The sequence below is a fragment of the Polyodon spathula genome, chromosome 6, assembly GCF_017654505.1.
Source record: "Polyodon spathula isolate WHYD16114869_AA chromosome 6, ASM1765450v1, whole genome shotgun sequence".
Lineage (NCBI taxonomy): Eukaryota > Metazoa > Chordata > Actinopteri > Acipenseriformes > Polyodontidae > Polyodon > Polyodon spathula.
The window spans coordinates 65,430,008-65,450,088 of NC_054539.1; the positions used below are offsets into that span (position 1 = coordinate 65,430,008).

A 20,081-nucleotide genomic window follows, 5' to 3' on the forward strand; every position below is an offset into this window, starting at 1 on the left:
CTTTTGAGTAATTTTTGCACATTTCAAATCAGCACTTCCTCAAATAACAGCACACATTTCTCTCTCTACCCAGAATGCACAAATACATTGTAAAAAAATCCAAATAAACAAACAATTAAACTGTGATCAACTCTTTAATTGATTAATCGGTCCAATATATATTTCAGGATATCATGATTTCCAATTCTTTATTTTTTCCATGTCCTCAATGAGCACTGTTTATTTGTGTTGATATCTTATGCCATTAAAATTATCATTGAACATTGTAGTAAACACTGTACATGGCATTTTCCCAATATTGTTCCATTATTATTATGGTAAGACCACCCTTATAAAAGTTTCCCATAGTAAAAGCATAGCAAAGTGTAATAAGAGTTAAAGCACGGTAAAGCATAAGCATTGTAAATTATAGCATAAATTAAAACATATAACAAAAAACAAACAAACAAAAAAACAAAAAAAACTTTGGTAAATGCATAGTACAACAAAGTGAAAAAGCATAGGAAAACTGCAAAAATATTGTACTAAACTTTTATAAGGGCAAATACAAAGCAATTTTGTCAAGGAAAATATTAACACAATGGTGTTATTAATTACAGTGTAATATATAAATAACTTCTGTTATATGCTCCCTGGTTTTGAAAGTGATTTTCGTGGCTCTAGACAAGTATGCAGAGCATGTTAGAGTTGTGTCTAAGTTGAAGTACTTCTGTCAGGTTCTGGTATGGAAAGAGTTAAAGCTGAACCTGGAAAACTAAAAAGACACAATGACAGGACAGTGGTCAGAAATCCCACACTGGGACAGGGTGACATTCATGTATCAGGGGTGCCCCAATCCTTGTGATCTTTTTATGTGAGGTAAATTTTATATTTTATTTCCCCCCTTTGGACCTGAGCATTTGTTAACAATTACTCATCCAAACTGCTGAGTTGCTGCTGCACATACGTTTTGGGTCATGTTTCTCTTAGCTAGCGATACGCTCCAACTAAGGTTTTTTTTTTTTTTTCTTTAGCAGTCTTGTGAGCATGTCTGGTTTGAACAACACTGTAGAATATATGAGTAACATGTAGCCTGCTGAAATCTTTCTTAGTGGTTTCATAGAGGAAGTTTAAATAGGCTACAGATCAAGCAGAGAGTTAGTGGTGAAAGCTGCCTTGAGATTCAGTGGGGATGCCTTTACTGCAGTTGTTACTAGGGGTACAGATATCTCTACCAGAGAAATCAGTTGGGTAAGGTTTTCTGCTTGCCTTACAACTCCCTGGACTTGTTCTACAAGCCATTCCTTAAGGGATAGCTTAGAAAAGTACACTTTATGGCTCATAGCTTTGGGACATAGTCACTTAACTGCTCTGCATATGCCTTCTGTTGCAGGAAACTATTTGGCACTAAAACAGACCCTTTAAAGAAGGGGGATTTGTTCTGAGAAGCACTTGAGGAGCGAAGCGTTACTTGACAACCTGCTCACTAAAAGTGGTAATCAGCACAATCATGAAAGGTAAGTGATTTGTCTTTTTCTGGTCTTTTTTCAGTGTGGGTAATTGTTTTTGATTTCCACAGAGTGAAATAACTGAGTTTAAAACCTTTAAATACACAGACACACACAGACAACTTCCTGAAGAAATAAAGGGTACCAGGTCCAGGAAAAACTTCAGCTCAGTTTTCTTTGGATTTCTGAAATCCTTTTCCTGCTTTGATTTAAAGTAACGTATTTCTTGACTTCACGATTACACCAAACAGACTTTTGTTTTGCTTTTCTTAAGAGGGCTAATGCAACCCAGATTCTGATACTAAAGGAAAATATTGAGACTGCTTTAAGTCCAGCATAGGGGCTAAAAATAAGACTGCACTTAAAGTATTATAGAAAACATTGTGCCATTTAGAGCATTTGAGCGACAGTAATAAGCAAGGTGGATTTTGGAGACATGCCATTCATATCACAAGATGATGAGGATATGTAATCCCAAAACTCCTTTTATGTTATTGTTATATTAAGACAATATTAACATACTGAATAGTTGACTTTTGTTTCAGTGTTTGCTTGTAAAATATACTCTACCTTAATTTCATTAACTATGGGTAAAGCAGATTTTTTTTTTCTACCAATAGGATAGCATTATGTGGTGATTTATATTATGATAAAGACTAATATACAAGCAATAGCAGGATGGTAAAATTATAAAACCTGCTGGTCAACAGGTGTGTGTGTCATTCCAGCTGAAACAAAGCCAGTTTCCTACAGAATGGGGGTATTTTTTTCTGAAAGCCACTGAGATTTGGTTGCCTGGACAAACATTACTTTTTGTCGACTCAAGTATTTTTCTGTAGCAGTTAGCTCATATGTCAGTTTTAAACATCAGTTATGAAGTGTGTGCGTGGATACTTTATGTGACTCACCCGTGACAGTTTACTTAGATTATATATTAGGGAAGCAATGTTTGTTAAGAGTATCAAAGAAAGCAAGTATATTCCATTAGTGGCAGCAGCTTTAAATACTGCTGTTATTTTTTAATTAAACAGCACTGTATTAAGATCCAGTGTCATTTCCAGAGTGGCTCACTTGGTGAAAGCAAAGCCTTGTGGTGTGCAGGGTGTCATGCAGTCAGGTGAGAGCAGATTTGGTTCCTGGCTGTGCAAAGTCGGCGGACTTCGCTGGTGATTCCGGTGGGAGAGTCGCATTGCCTTCTGCTCCTGGCGAAGGCAGAACTGGCAGGGATTGTTTCTCCTCATAGCGCTACGGCAGACCCTACTGGCTAGGTGCCTGTTGAGCTAAGGAGGTCATCTGCAGCACTGGCTTTTATTCTCCAGAGGCCGGTAGCTCGCTGACATCCACTCTAGACTTTCTGGGTGTAGAAGAGGAAGCTGGCTTGGTCATGGGACTAAAATTCACAAATAGTTGAACAAACTACTCCTAACCAGTTCTGTAGTTATTTTTATATTAAATATTTAGGATCATATCCAAACAGGCAACTTTTATTAGCATAGTCTGATAGTTGGGGCTGATAGTTCACGGCCAGCTCCCACTAGTGCATCAGACTCCTAAGCCTCAACCACATGAACAATCATACTCAGTTATAGTATATTGCAAAGAGAGTTCAGGGTAGTTCAGGGTAACTAAACAATTGCTCATGAATCCCTTTGAACTTGCTTACTGTTGCCATTATTCCTCATGATTTTCTGTGTCTGAAAGTGCATTATTGAGAGAAGTAAGACTGCATTATTAGGGACTTCTTCAACACCAATGATCTATGAATACCTGCATCTTATGAGCTTTAAGCTTTTCAACACTAGTGTGTAGGTAAGAACAATGTTTATACACCTCATCTGACTTATAAAAGCTGTACCATAAACAAGGCACATACTGATTTATTTTTCCAATTTGTCAATGCAATACAGCACATTTAGGACATAAAAACACATATTTCTGATGTTCAGGTACCACAGGAGGTGTTGATGACATCCCCACAGTGTTTAAATAGTAAAGATGCATGTCAGCATGTTCCGTCACTGTGATGGCCCTTTAATTAATAAATGAAGTGCATATTCTTCCTGTGCACTGCTTTTGGGTTTCTTTATCATGATGATTGTTGTTGTTTTGGAAATGAACAGCTGTGCTTTGGCTGCAAATAAAAAAAATAGTAGGTTTTTAAATAGTTAGTGTCTGTTTTTATATGAACATTAAAGCAGGGAAATGATGCAACACTTTAACAGTGTAAAACTAAAACTGATGTGTTTGTTTTATAATGTAACTGGAGTAAGGGGAGCAAAATATTACCTGCTCTGCCGATTTAGCACAATTGGGATAAAATAGCATTATCTCTGTGTCTCTATTATTACTATAGCATGTTCTTTATACAAGCTGCCCACATAACTTTGGCTCATTGTCAAGGTGGTCCTATTTCATTGAGTTGGATCATTTCTATATATCCCCGAAAGGTTGCATGATTTACTCTCTCTTATTTTTACAGCTTAATTAAAATACAAAGAGTCTTTTTAGACTGATGTTCCAACTCAGTGGGGAACCATGTGGTTAACTCTACATTATAGTTCTCTCAGTGTGCATTCCGAGATCAAGTTATTTAAATGACACAACATTTTTGATGAGGATACAATACATGCAGCACAGTACATGCCAGATCTGAAATGTAAACCATAATGAAGATTTTGTGCTGACCCTCACATTGCATTTCCTTTGAAAATAACCACTTTTAGTTAAAAAATATAGAGTAAAAAAAAATACAATGAACAAAACAATGGAGGAGGATCCACAAGGAATAACAAGTATCAGGACTTTGTTTTTACTGGAAAATGTAATGGTTCAACTGCATGAGAGACACGTGAATAAACATAAGAGTTCCTGGGATTGCTAGTTGATGGAACTGCGGCTGAGGTCATCTTAGTGTTGTCCTGGTGAGCAGTTTGTGTGTGTCTATGAAAACAGTCATGCCCTGTTTCTCTTTACAGTTTGCTAAACTGATAATTATAGTGTTTAAGAGCCAATTGAACAGTAACCTTTTCCATAAAAAATACATGTTTTTTTGCTACTAAACAACAATATGCAACATTTTTGTGTAGCATATTTTTTGGGTGCCTAGGAATATTGCTATTCACATTTTATAAAATAGGTTACGCAAAAAAAAGACCAATGTAGAGAGAAAGTTTTGCTTTTATTAACTGTATGAGTAAGGTATAAAAATGAATGTGAAGTCACAGCAAGACCACACACACAGGCTTGATTTGTATGATTTGATACCACCAAATTAATATAAAATAACTAAACAAAATAAATGTTGTTAATCCAAGGAAAACAGCAGAGTTATTCACATGGTTTGATGTGACTTCTCTAACCAAGGCACAGTTATGAACTGAAAGAAATTGAAAGATTAGGAGCTCAGTGGAATATCTATCGCTGAATTTCTGTAGATTTAAGCCTGAAATCTTGTTTGATAAAGTAATGTGAAAAATAAATCTGATAACAAATCTGATGGCCATTAGCCAATGTGAACCCTCAGAGAGGATTAGGTCTTGACTGTTAAATCATGTCTGAAGATGATCTAATTAATCTAATTAATCATGTAGTTGTTTATTCATACATTGTGTCATGATTTAAAATATTGTACAGCAGAAACTAACATTGCATGTTTTAACAATGAATAGCAGCAGTGTTAATATTTAATAGATAAACCACATTTATTTTGTAGAGCTAGCAGAGCTGTTATTAGTTCACTGCATTACATATGCAAGATGTTATTTCCTTTTCCTGTTTCCAAGTCAAATACCTAATCAACAGTCTCAAATATGAATTATCCACTGGTCTCTGCCACCCGTCTTCATTATCATTCATCTGTAACAACCTTCGCACAGCTACCACCGAGCCCCAGATCGTCTCCTCCCTTAAGGAGGTTTCGACAAGGGTTTCTTGGTAGGGTCATTTCCTGCCCAACCCCCCTCCTCAATATCAGATTAACTCAATAGGAGTTGCTACCCGCAACATCTCTTGGAAAAAATGACTAATTATAGATCTGTCTACCCCAAAAGGCTGTTCCATCAGCAGCGTTAATGCAATGATCCAGCAAGACAAGTTCTCACTTCATTATATCACTCATTCAGACACCATTAAATCCATCAAGCAGGCAGGTCAAGGAGCATGGCTAGCCAAAGCAGATATTTCGGGTTCAGGGTGATGCCCATGCACCCCTCCCTCCCTCTGTCACTTATTCGGTGTCTACTGGAACAGAGGATTCTATTTCGCCACCCAGCTCACCTTTGGTTGCCACAGCAGTCCGAAGATCTTCAATACCCTCACCGAAGTGCTATGTTGGATCCTGCTAAACTCCTATCACGTTTCTTTTCTCCTCTACCTTCTCGACGACTTCCTTCTCATCAACCTTCCTTTGTATCCCCCACGCCCAAGCCATAAAAGCACTCCACTCGCTCTTCTCTTCATTCGGCGTCCCACTCTCCACTGAAAAAACCATCTGCCCAGTCACATCTCTAGAGTTCGAAGCACGCCTCCCACCTTCAAAACTGGATTGCATCCGCTCCCTCATCAATGCCTTTTGGTCGTCACGGTCCATCTCAAAGCGGAACCTGCTCTCTATGCTAGGCCACTGCAATTATGCCCTCTGCATTATCTCTCAAGGCACAACATAGGATATAAAAATGTGATCCACTCTGCAGCGACATCTGCTGCAAGAGCCGGACTCAGCCAACATGCCATCAAAGTCCTCGGTTGCTGAGCATCATCAGCAGTTGACCTCTACGTCAGAATCTCCCCAGCAGACATTGTAATTGCCCAACAGTCCCTAGCTAGCTTGCCCAGAATGGGTGTGACCTCTCTGCCTGGTCCACCAGAGGTTTCCTTCTAAAAAAAGGGGTTTTCCCTCTCCATAGTGCGGACGGCTTTCCTTTAGGTCATCACTACTAACCTCTCTTTGTATTGTTTGTTTTTCCCCACTTAAGTCTATGTTGTGCAGTGGCTGCAGTCTTTTCGATCCTCATAGCTGGAGGTTCTGCATCGGGCCAGTGGGGACCCCCGGCCACACTCTATCCTGTCGCAGCTTACGTGCTTTCCCTACTCTAATTTCTAGAGACTCCCTTTCCTTCTCAGCTGTCGATGCGAAGTCTGTATCACAGTCCTTTAATCTCTTACTAATCTCTCTACTTCTTTCTTTCTAGCTCCAGGACTCCTGTAAGCTCCATTCCACGATCCTGAGTCCCTCTAACTTTTTTCTTTCAAGGCTATCCTTCGGAGGCCCGTTCGGTCCTGGTGGGTAGCTCTGTGCCCAAGTCGCTCAGCTGCAGTGGCTCTCTGAGTGTCGGGTCCTCTTTCCCTTCAATTCCTTATGGGTAGCTCCGTTCCCAAGCTGCCATGTAAGCGGCTCTTCGCAGAGTAGGGGATTCTATCTGTGTTTTCGGGTCTTGGACCATCCTTCGGCTATAAGGTTCTCCATCGCCGAGAGCAAGACTCCTGTTCTATCCCTTTATCTCCCTTCAAGTATCTTGGCGCTCCCCGAGCTGTCATGAAGAATTGCATTTGCTACTCACCATTGCCCTGTGAAATGCTTTTAAAATATATAGTAAATATATTGAGAAATATATAATTCATATGAAAAAAATATGTGATGTATACATTTGAAATATGAAATGTAATATATGTACTCATGTATGGCACGTAATAAGAACCATACTGTAGCTAAGCAGGACACTTAAAATCACCTTTAACTCTTTTTTATAACGCCAGAGGTGTTATTTGGCAAAGATTGCCAACAGCATTGACTCACCGCTCACTAACACAAGCACACACACAGGCAACTCCCCAGGCTTTCAGACGCACACACCTGTCAGGGTGATTTTCGCTGATTAATAACAAATTACAGAAATACACCCAAATGAACAATACACATGTAAAAATAACTTATGTGTATACTGTTATTTGAATCTGTCATTTAAATGGTCTGACTATTGCAGTTGTATGTGTGACATGCTATATAAATGCATTGTGCTTTGTTCTTTTTTTCTGCTATGTACTGTACAATGCTTTGCGATACTCTTGTATAAAAAGCGCTATATAAATGCAATAAATAAATACAATAAATATCTCAGAGACTGTTTATGACTGAGTGATCTATTAAGGCATGCACCCAATGATGGTGCCGTCACTTATTAAGATTACACGCTGCTCAAGTTGTACCATTTCTCTGGACAACCACCAGCGCCTTCAACATCCACAAGCTGCATGTTCATCAAAGGAGAGTATACAGCTGTAGAACTTGTCTGGGTTCACCCAGTTTAAGATTGGAATGGCATTTGTTTTTTAACTTACCTAAGGAGGCACTCATTTGGATGTAGTTAGTCATCTGGTTTATTTTTGAGTTAGCATGAAATACCACCTCAGACTCTAATGTGCCTATTAACAAATCTCTGAGCTTGTTTTCATAGGTGGACAAATATTGCAAAACAGATGTGAAATGAGAACAGAACTTTTTTTTTTTTTAAGCAGATAATCTTGAAACCCTGAAGGCTTTGAAAATATAACGTCTTTTATCACTATAATAGGTTCCACCCCTAGTTACATACATTGTGGAAGGGCAGAGGGTCTGCATAGTTAGAAATATGTGTTTTTGTGGCTGTCTGCCATCCTGGCTCAGGAGTGCAGGGACAGATTGTAGCCAAGATGGTGTGGAATGTGGCCAGGCGTTAATTGATTTACTGATTGTCAATTTACCCCTGGCCACAAACTCTATAAAGAACAAAGAAATGTTTGTTTGTGCTGTGGCAGCAGAGAAGGGAGATAGTTAAGAAGAGATCGTTCAGTTAAGGCGTTGCCAGGCTTGAACAGTGTTTAGTGTAGAGAGAAGACTGGGAGCAGCAGGCGGTGCTCCCGATTTATGCACTGAGATAGCTATAGCTTGGGTGCTCTTTTAAAGTATTTTTGTTTGGATTTGTTTGTTTAAAACTTTTATTTACTCCTGCTGTTAAATAAGTGTGCCAAAGTGCTGAAGAGCAGTCTGATGCCTCTGCGTCCGCTATTCTTGCTGCTGACCAGCCTTGACTGTAACACTACGCCATTGTGATATATATATATATATATATATATATATATATATATATATATATATGTTTGCTTGCAAACGAACGTTTCACAAAGGTTCACCCTAACTACGGCTATGGATATGGGATATCGATTTATTTCGTTTTTTGTGGATCATGTCACAAAACATTCCAAAGTCGTGCCACTCTGTACAGTAACTGCACAGTCAGTTTCCAGTGAAGTCATTAAACTTTTTTCTGCATAGGCATTCCAAAGGAGATTCTCACTGATCAGGTAACGTCATTCATGGCTAAATATTTGCGGGTTACTTAAAGTTCACTCTATCAGAACATCAGAGCCAAGACAGGGAACTATCGATTCGGCTGGAACTCACAGACTCACCAAAACCCAGGATTATTATAATGGGACTTTATTATTTTGTTTTGTAATTATGACTTTGTGGAAATCTATTTTTGTTGGTGTTAACCGCAACAGTGTACCCAAATAAAACGCTGTTGAACTTGAATTCTATTGGACTGGTGTCTCCTTTTCTATACACACTTTTTACCACACCCTTGGACCTCCCACACCTGAGAAATGAAAACATCTTCATATGTTTTCTTGGAAATCATCTAATACAATGAACCAGTTTTGTCATACCGCAGAAATTCACCTGCAAAGAAATAAAAGGTTATTTTTATTAGCATTATGGAGTACAATCTGTCCTTGAGGAATAGAAGAATTAATTGTGGATCAATTCCTTATCTTTCAGAGGAAGATCCGACTGGAGAAGAGGAAGAGATGCATTCCTTTAATTGTGAGCAAACTGGTTTGTAACAATCATATTTTTTTCTAAAGCAATTTGAATGCTATATTTAGAGAGCAGATGCATGTTTCTAGTCATATCTATCACACCAGTAGGTAATCCCAGTGGAATTTATGGTAATATCCTTTTTTTATGTTTACAAGAAACACTTCTTTTACAATTAGAAACCAGTCCTTGAGGGGTCCCAGTGGCTCAGTGCAGGGTGCTGGGTGAGTTATGTGATCAGTAGCTTTTAGGTTCAAATCATAGTCATGCTGAGTTGTCATTGTTGGCTTGGGGGCCCACAGGGAGCACTGCATTGGCAAGGTTGGGAAATCAATTAGACTAGCTAGTCAAATGGTGCTAGAACATCTATATTCAAGTACAGGCCAGAGTTATATTTCAAAGAGGATGTTAGAACTGTATATTTATCCGTGCTGCACACACCTACTGTAGAAACACAGGCCTGGGATTTTCCAGTCAGCCAACATAACAGCAGCTCTAGCTAGCCCGGACCAATTTTAACATTTCTCAAACTCTGACAGGTCTGTTACCCATGGCCACTACTCAATACAGAACAGGATACAATGGTTTGCAGAAGTATTTACCCCCTACCAATAATGTCGCATTTTGTTGAATTACGACTAATTCATGCAGTTTTTCAAACAAACTTTTTTTTATTCAAAGCTATACTTGTTAAACTGAACACTGTTATATGAGGAGGAGGTTAAATGTCAACAAAACTTGCAAAGAAAATGTACAAAATGAGATTTACTGGTTGCATAAGTATTCAGCCCCTTAAGTCAGTACTTGATAGAAGCACCTTTTGCAGCAATTACTGCTATGAGTCTTTTTGGATAGATCTCTACTAGCTTTGTACAGTAGGGTGGTGAAATTTTTGCACATTCTTCAGGGGAAAATTGCTCCAGTTCTGATAAGTTTGTTGGGGATCGTCGATGAACTGCAATCTTCAAGTATCGCTATACATTTTTTATTGGATTCAAGTCAGGACTTTGACTGGGCCACTCAAGAACATTAATTCTCTTCTTGTTCAACCACTCCGGTGTAGCTTTGGCTTTGTACTTCAGGTCACTGTTCTGCTGAAATATGAATTTCCTCCCCAGTTTCAGAGTCTTGGCTGACTCAAACAGGTTTTCCTCAAGGATTCATCTGTACTTTGCACCATCCATTCTCCCCTCTATCCTGACAAACTTCCCAGTCGCTGGTGAAGAGAAGCATCCCCATAACATGATGCTGCCACCATCATGCTTGACAGTTGGGATGGTGTTGACTGGCTGATGTGGAGTGTTGGGTTTGCGCCAGATGTAACGCTTGGAAATTAGACCGAAAAGTTTAATTTTTGTCTCGTCTGACCACAAAAACTTTTTCCACATGTCTGCAGTATCATCTACTTTTTTTTGCTTTTTCGCAAAATCCATACGTGCTTTAAGATGAGGCTTTTTGAGTAATGGCTTCTTTCTTGCCACCCGATCATACAGGCCATCTTTATGTAGGGACCAGCTTATTGTTGATGTGTGAACACTGACTCCCATCTCAGACACAGAACTTTACAGATCTATCAAGGTCATTGTTGGCTGGGTAGGGTCTGGGTGGTATGATGCATCTTCCACTTCTTAATGATGGACTTCACTGTGCTGAGAGGGATAATCAGCGCCTTTGACATTTTCTTGTAACCTTCTCCTGCTCTGTGCCTCTCTACCACTTTATCCCTGACTTGTTTCGAAAGCGCCTTGGTCTTCATGGTTGCTTTGTTGGATCACTATGTGAGTTGCAGCTTGAAAGTCTTTATATACCTGAGGGAAATGATCTACAAATTAAACCACTTTGAGTACACACAGGCTGAAACCATTTCACTAATTTTGTGACCTTTCAAACAAATCATTTGCACCTGAGCTGATTTAGGGCCGCAGTAACAAAGGGGTTGAATACTTATGCAACTGAGAATAATCTGTTCTTCTCTGTAAATCTTAGTTATTTATATTCTATATTATCAATGTGGAGTAGTTTGTGTAGATTCTATATGTAAAGTCTAATTTGAAAGCATCGTGGAGTACGCTCAGGTGCCAACAAAATGTGAAAACTTTGCAGGGGGGTGAATATTTCTGCAAACCACTGTATGTTATAAGAGCACACTTGCACCCTTTCCACAGGAAACAGTGTAACCTACATCACTGACTGTTACATATATGCAAATGGGAATGTGTGGGTCACTTGTGTGCTTGTTATGTTTGAGTTTTTTTGATGTAGAAAAGATTTCATTAGTAAAGGCCGTGTGACAGGATGGCTTGGTGGGGTGACGTCACCAGACCAGGAAAAAGACTTGCGAAGTACTGCAGGGTGAGACGCAAATTGGCTCGTTTTTATAAAATTAAACACTAAACACAAAACAAAAGGCACATTGGCCAAAACAAATAATAAACATAGACAAATAAAACAAGTATGGGCCGGAATACAACCAGCCGGATAGCAATTGTTTTACCTTATTGATCTCTCTCTCTCTCTCTCTCTCTCTCTCTCTCTCTCTCTCTCTCTCTCTCTCTCTCTCTCTCTCTCTCTTGTTCCTCCTAACTGGAACAACCCCCTTCCAGCTCATAGCTGCTGTTTATATTGCCATATATGTTGAAATACACTAAGAGAAGACACCCATAATTTCCACATGTTTATGAATGTGTATCAGTCTTGATCATAGTTTTGTCAACAGCAATTTAAATAGTTTGATAGATCTGGCAATTTTGAAGTCTGTTGCATTGCGTCTGTGTCGCTTCAGCTTGTGTATGGTCATGTCACTGGGAAGGTATCTGGTATGTAACGGCCTTAAGTGTGGAACTTCATTTGCCCTTTAGAGGTATTCAAGTAAGCATGGGAACCGGGAAAGCATGTGTAATTCTAGAGCCACTGTTTTACCAGATCTTGGGGAGTAATCATAAAATGTAGGAGAGAAAGAGGTGGCCAGTGCTTAACTGATCCAAAAGAAAATAGAGAAAGACTTACATTCAAGCACAACACTTACATTTGTTTTAAAATATACTGTAATTGGTTTATTTTTGCTTTATATTATGTTTAATTCAAGTAAATGTGAAAGCTGAAAAAAAATAGAGTACTTGTTTAAAGGTAAGGCAGATCATAAACACTGAACTGTAATAGTGTTGGCTGCTCTACAAGAAGTTAGGTAAGACACTCCAACTACGTGTGTGTGAACGGGAGAGAATGAATTCAAACTACAAATCTACCTCCCCACCTGGAAGGCTGATAGTTCACCGTCACAGGGATGGGCAGGGTCGATGGTAGGATGGAACCAGAAGTCAGCCATTTATGGTAAAAGGGCATAGCTGTAAGACTGCTGAAAAACTAAATTGTGATCAGCTGTGGGGCTCATGGCGAGTGGCACTGTACTGCTCACGAGGAGGAGTTTAGTAGTACAAAGGGGAGCAGCTACGTGAGTACAGCCCCTTACGCTGACACGCTAGCAGACCAGAGCGCTGTTGTTGTTTTTGCGTGAGCAGATGAAGACGAATGCGGGCGCTGAGCTGTGGAGCCAGCACTACCACCCAGAGCACCAGCACTGTCACTACAAACTGTTAACATCGGGTACTAGCACCCTGTTTATTTTTTTATTATTGTTTTGGACTGCAAGACCATTGTTTGATCTCTGATACCATTGCTGGTAGAGGGGATAGTTCTTTAATAAATTAGATAATTATTGTAAATACACTCTCTTCGTGGACATTGCTATCCTTACCACATAACTCACATCCTGACACCAAGCTAAACTCTGAGAGGCATATTTTCCATTCTGTTAGAGTGACATTCGGTTTACAGCAAATACCATAATTAACAGTGAAATTCAGCCTAGTCAAATGTTACATTTTACAGTAAATGAGACATAACCTTGTCAGTTCTGCTGGTATTTACTGTAGCATAACTACCTAACATGGTGAGCTGAGAGCCAACACAACCAGGTCTACCAGCTTTCAATCAAGTTTCAAACAAAAGGAAGCACTGATGGGAGCTTGTGGCAGAGTGGTTTGTTGTATACAGGTACAGGAGTGATACAGTGCGTGAAAGAAGCAGACAGAGATAATTGTAATCCAGTTTTAGAAATGATTTATTTTGTATTTCCAGGTCTGGAGACCAAACAATAGTTCCCCGGCAGTACGCACCAATTGTACAGCACAGGGTATATAACAAGAACAGACAGTCCCAAATAATAAACAAATATCCATCCCACAATAATACAAACACAGTCACCAGTCCTGGGTGCGTGCAGTAGTGCTCGTGGCGGGTGATACAGGTTTATATTTGTGACAAAGGTGCAGTGTTGTCCGGTTTCATGCTGGCCCCTGGTGACAGCTCCGGAACTGTGTGGTAACACACAAGACAAGATGAGACAATTACAAACAAACAAAACACAACACTCATGATTTCAGTTTTTGATACAGTTTTACTGTCCTTCTGGTTCTTACTCACTACAAACCAATGCGAAGGAGCAGATTATGATTCTCAGTCCCTCTTTTATGCTGTCACACATGACCCCTTGGTAAATGAGTGCAGCTGCTTTTACAATCAGAGGCTGCTATGTCGTTTCCCTTCCGGGTCAATACGTTCTTGCAATGGAGTCTCGCCTTCTTTCAGACTGACCGACTTCCTGACGTGGGGAAAGAACTATCAGACCAGCCCATCCAAAGAACTCTGTTTCAGCTGCTTAGCACCTCACAGGTCGGGAGAGAGATTTACAACCAAGATTCATTGTATTTCTGTCAAAGCGCCTCATTCAAAAACCAAAAAAATAATTACAAATTAAAATAACAGCACCTAAAACCTCAATGCATTATGTTTGAAAAGGACATGTAATAAGACAATTCTCTATTGCGTTCATAGGGAGGACAAGAGGTGGCTGCATACAATGCCAGCATATCCAGTCTCTCCAGCTGGCTGTTAAGGTGTTATATGGCTTCTTTGCTTTTCTTATTATTGCTGTTGCAGTTCTTGCATCTTTAGGTAAGTCATTTCTGCAACAATCCGTTCATTTGAAATGCTAAAATATAGATCTGGTTGATTTGGATCTATGTTTCTGTCAAATCAAAAAAATGCTGTTTATTTGATACCATTGATAGTGAAACATTCAGCTCTAGTTTGCATCTTTACATCTTTTTTGCAAATCTTATCAAGTATGTTATGCTTCAAAAAGCTATCTCTACAACCTAAATCCCAGTACACTATACTGTAGCAAAGGCATATTAAATCAAAATAACAGTTTTATGGACAAATTGTAATAATTGTATGTAAATGAAACCAAAATAAATGTAAAAAAAGTGATATGGTGTTAATCATTCTTGCCAGAAGAGATTGATTTGTATTTAGGATCAATAGGAATTCTGAATTAAGATGCCATTGCTTATGTTGTATCAGATGTTCATTAGAAAACATTACATTTTTAAAATAATGCTGTGATTATAAACCTTTTCTCATTTCTGTTTTACAAGTATTCAGGAAAGTCGACTCTTTATCAGAAGACCTCAACACAACCGAATCTCTTTATGACAAAAAAATCACTACAGTTCAGGAAAGCATTAAAGGACTGGGTAGGGTCTTACTTTTCATTATTTAATTTTTTTTGCGTCAGTAATTCTTGTGTTAATGTGCAAAAACCTTCCCTAGTCTGCTTTTAGTTTAAATTAGAATTGCATGCAAAAGCATTTTTTAACTTTTTTTTTTTTTTTTACAAGACAAGAAAGCTGCATGTTTAAGTGTTATCGTGCACGTTTAATAAACAAAACAAACATTAAACTGCTCTTATCTGTAATGTGATACTATGTACTGTAATATTTTATAATATAATATTTTGTAACAACTGTAAGTCACCCTGGATAAGGGCATCTGCTAATAAATAAAAAAATAAATACTACTACTAATAATAATAATAATAATAATAATAATAATAATAATAATAATAATAATAATAAAAACACACATTAACAAAACAAAACAGCACAAGGGCCAAAACAAAACATTTATACAAAACTCACGGACACACACAGTAACATACACAGTAACACAGTAACACGACACATGGACCGCCACCTTTTATCACCAACAATAACGCCAAAACTCATACCTGTGATCACCCTTTGTAAACAACTGTGGCTGGAGCCTAATTAATCATTTATTCAATTTTCGGCTCCAGCCATATTCCCACGTGTTTTTGCAGAGACGAATTGAACCCCCTCCCTGCCACCCAATATTCCTACACCTGTGCACCAGCAGGGTTTTCACCCTGCCACACCATTTCAAATACTATACTGGTAAGCTCTCTGTATAAGATGTAAATGAAAGTTTTCAGATTTTAAACACTCTTTAATCGTACTTATCCCAGATGACTTGTGATGAAATGTAAATGAAAGCATTAGTTGTAGAAAGAAAAAAACAGCACTAAAACTTAAAATAAATAAAAAAAAACTGTTTATCCTTCTGTTTAGATCACAAATCTTCCAGTAACTGCACAGACTGTCATGACGTCACCCAGTTTGGACAGGAGATTAAAAAGCTACAAGGAGAGTTCGAAGAGATTCAAAAAATGATTTTGGTTCAAGAACAGTCCCTGGACCAAGCAGCCAAGACTCAGCAAAGTCTCACTTATTCAAACAACAAATTTGCTCGTGACATCCAAAATTATTCATTATCTATTAAGCTGATCAACCAATCTTTGGAAAGATACTTGGAGCAAGTTCATGGTTGGCAGATCGTTATAACTGAAACTGATGAATCAATGAAGTCATTGGTCCAGGACCAATATGATTTACGAGCCGCAGTTCAACAAATCAATTCTACAGTTGGGCTGAGCTCTTCATGGATCAATGGCATTCAGAGGAAGACAGATGAAGAAACGTTGGTTTTACAAAAAATCGTGACAGAATGGCAGAATTACAGCAAAATACTGGGCGCTATAAGGTACTCCTCTGGCAAGACAAATGATATGGTAAGAAGTATTCAGAATGGCATTTCAACCACACTGCAAAGCATCAGTCTCAACTCTGACACCATGCATGACCTTGTTTTGCAAGTGATGAACTTGCAGATGCAGCTTGATAACATCTCTTCCTTTTTGGACGAGCACGAGGAAAACATGCAAGACTTCCATTACCATTCCAAATACTATGTAAACAGAACTAGCGAGAGGTTTGAAACACTTGAGGGCAGAATGACCTCCCATGAAATGGAAATAAGCACCATATTCGCCAATATCAATGCCACGGATAACCATGTGCACAGAATGCTGAAGTACATTGATGATGTGAGAGTGTCCTGTGCTGCTGGGCTGAGCACCCATGGACAGGAACTACAGTATCTAAATAATACAATCCATCTGATGATCTACACAGCAGATTTGTTGAGACAAAGGTACAGCCTGTTGAACGTAAGACTAGATTTTGAGATAAAGAATCTATCAATGGTTATGGAAGAAATGAAACTGGTGGACATAAAGCATGGACAGATAATCAAGAACTTCACCATTTTAAAAGGTGAGACACGTAAGGATTATGTTACAGGCATAACTTCACAATAGCTAGCTACACGCACTATAAATATAATAGATGTTTTAAAAAGACAACATAAGCATTCACACTGGTTATGGATTTTGACATTTTCGAAGTATAGTAAATGTAACGAATTGCAGGTGACCTGTGTAGTTTAATACCTTCTTAAGTATCCCATGAAACCAACCTCAAAGAGCAAATTCTCAGTAAATTTAATGACGGGTCTCATTACATTACGACATCCCTGCAAATGTGTGTGTTATTTATAAAAAATAAAATGATAAAAACCTCTTGAAAATAGAAATATTGGTGCAGTTATTTGTTTTTGTTTTCATTTTGTTGCACTTTTTTAAAGAATTGTATCATTCATATTATTCATTTGCAGGTTTGCCAGGGCCACCAGGTCCAAAAGGAAATAAAGGAGAAGCTGGACCCAAGGGGCCTGTTGGATTTACAGGACGTAAAGGGGATGTGGGGCCTTCAGGACCCCGTGGGCCACAGGGCCAAAGAGGCTACCTTGGTCCACCAGGTCCCCCAGGAGAAGCTGGTCCTCCAGGGATTAAAGGCAGTCCAGGCATCAAAGGAGTAAAAGGATCTTTAGGACAACCAGGTGCAACAGGAGAAAGCGGACAAAAGGGTGACATGGGACCACCAGGTCATGATGGACTGCCTGGTTCAAGAGGACCACCAGGGATACAGGGACAGACAGGACTGCCAGGAATTCATGGACTTCCAGGTCCCAAAGGACAGCAAGGTCCCCCTGGACCACCCGGGCCTCCCGGGCCCCCAGGAACCCCTGCTCAATGAACAATAAAACATGGAATTAAAACTTACAACAATGGAGGACACCTTCCATTATGTTAATATGAGAAGGGAAACAAGAAATACTGAAAGCCATCTGTCAAATAAAACTATAATATAACTACTAACCATGGAACACTGAATTTTAGAATTACAAAGTGGGAGAAAGAAACTAAGGAATAACCCATTATGACATATTGTTTTGATAAAGAAAAAGGTAATAATAGCTTGTTTATCTTAAACCTGTATTGACTAAATCAGGTCATGTTACTTATATACAGTATCGTTACACAAAAAATTAAAAAAAAAAAAATCCCCCAAATAAATCAGTACTAGTATTGGATTTTAGGTCTAGAACTGTACATTTTACTGTAACATTTGTTTTAAAAAGCTGTCATGCCTCATGTCTTTTATCCGTAGAAAAATGACACTGTTTTTTCATAAGAATGGCAAGACTAACAATATTTTAGCTTAAATATTTGTAAGTCTCGCGCAAACTGCTAGTAATATCAAAAGATACACCACAACATGTTTAACATACCGTAGTAAGCACATCATAGGAACGTTCGACATAAAAAGTTAATCTACAAAAAGTTTGATCTCATCATAACTTTAATTTCTGCAATTTCTGCCTACTTTTAAGATGGTAATGTAAGAGTTTTATGTCTAACTTTGAAAGACCACTTAAACACTTTATAGTTGTTTGCTTCTCATTTTGTACCAAAAACATTGAAAGTAGAAGGTAATTAGAGACAGTAAAATGCCCCATGAAGTCAAGAGAGAATGCATTGACTATCACATGATTAAAATACTTAGTGGACATACTGTATGAGATCTGTGAACCACAATAGATTTTGGAAAAAAAAGTATCCTTCATATAGAGATACCAATACATTACTCTGAGCTCCCCAGTAAAGTAAAACAAATGCAAAATCTAATCATCTAGTTTCTAGGTGGTTACGTACGCTTGTTTAACATTGCTAACATCCTTTTACGAATGTAAAAGTCCAGCATTAAGGGATTGCTGATTAACTATTATTCTCATCTTCTAACAGCATACAAAGTATACAGTGAGTGAGCTAAATACTCAGAGCAGGTACTCTGAATAAATGTAGTTATCGAGGAAGTTACCTTTATATTGCTTGACCAAAGATGCCATTTTATAATCAAGTAACAAACACATTTCAACCACCTTTAAAATTAATTGAATTACATAAACAAAAAGGTAGAGAATTATTTCAAGAGTCTATGTAAAAATCTCAGGTACCATACTTGGAACGCCTCTTGAATCCGAGTATGAAGGGCAGTGATTAGGGTCGTGTCAGAAAGTGGGCGTGCTTGGGTGCACAGGCTCTTTTTAGAAATAATGTTTTTGAGATAGTAAAACATCTCTGCATCATGCTTGACTGCTCCAGCAACACAATTCCCCTATCTTTAGTATAAGTATAAAGCTTTTACATTTCAACATTTAATATTAAGCTCTGGGTATATTCTGAAAATGCTAAGAGGAAAAGGGAGAACATTCACAAATCCAGTGAAAGGCTGGGCTGAGCTACCTAAATCAGACCAGTACTTTCACAGACTTGGTCCACTAGTCACAGCCCTGTACAATAAGTCATCCTTTGTTCTGGATAATGCTCATCAATATTCAATTGACTATGTTAATCTTTTACCTTGAAGGTAGCTCTCACTATACAAGTGAATTGCTTGTTAAACCTACCCATTAGGTAATGTAATGCTTTTTGCACTTATTGCGTTCTTTCTTCCTGAGACACATTTTGTTTTGTAAGATTTTTATTCTTCCATTTTTTACAACTATTGTGCAAAGTATCATAGGTAAATTGAACTTTTTTTTTTTTATTAAACTAAAAAAAAAACATACTACTGCAGAATATTGTAAGAATATACTGTATGCTGTCCCTGTATCTATGCAACTGGCTTGCATAACTTAGTAATAAAGGCATTTAAACCTAAAAATGTTTATTTTTCTGATTGTGGTATTGTATTATTTTCACTGGCTTTATTGCAGTGTATTCCAAATGCATGAACAATATAACAAAAAATCATGACCCATTAGAGATATCTTGAATGTGTCAATTACAAGCTCTACATAGAGCTTTTACATTGAAGCCCATTTTGCATTGCCACTGTGAAATGCAACACACAGGCCATATTGTGATTTATAACAGTCACCATTGTTTTCCGTTGCCAAAACCTAACGTGGTGATTGGCTTTTATTGTTCTAAACTAAAATGCCAATAATAAATAAAAATAAATAAAACAAGACCACTGAAGCAGTTTTTCTTGCATGCTCTTTAGATTAGTTAATTGACATTGTATTTGCCAATAGAAAGAACAGAATGCGCGGTTTGTTAATTTTACTACTTT

At 38.3% G+C, this 20,081-nt stretch overlaps 1 protein-coding gene across 2 annotated transcripts; it reads left to right on the forward strand.

The window, feature by feature from the left end:
* Window positions 1-1,038: 1,038 nt before the first annotated feature.
* Window positions 1,039-19,943, forward strand: LOC121317483 (scavenger receptor class A member 3-like). 2 transcript variants are annotated; one of them, XM_041253469.1, is made up of 7 exons: window positions 1,039-1,230; window positions 1,373-1,496; window positions 9,304-9,360; window positions 14,236-14,355; window positions 14,841-14,939; window positions 15,834-16,877; window positions 17,278-19,943. In XM_041253469.1, the coding sequence occupies exons 2-7, from the start codon at window positions 1,490-1,492 to the stop codon at window positions 17,697-17,699; spliced, it is 1,749 nt and encodes a 582-aa protein (XP_041109403.1). In that variant the 5' UTR covers window positions 1,039-1,230; window positions 1,373-1,489; the 3' UTR covers window positions 17,700-19,943. The 2 variants fall into 2 exon arrangements, with proteins under 2 accessions (XP_041109403.1, XP_041109404.1); XM_041253470.1 differs by having other exon boundaries at window positions 9,304-9,348.
* Window positions 19,944-20,081: the final 138 nt, after the last annotated feature.

Excerpts from the sequence above, each read along its gene's own strand:
- LOC121317483 (XM_041253469.1), top strand. Across the intron at positions 9,361-14,235 it reads CTTTAATTGTGAGCAAACTG|GGAGGACAAGAGGTGGCTGC; the intron begins GTTTGTAACAAT and ends TTGCGTTCATAG. Across the intron at positions 14,356-14,840 it reads TGCAGTTCTTGCATCTTTAG|TATTCAGGAAAGTCGACTCT; the intron begins GTAAGTCATTTC and ends CTGTTTTACAAG.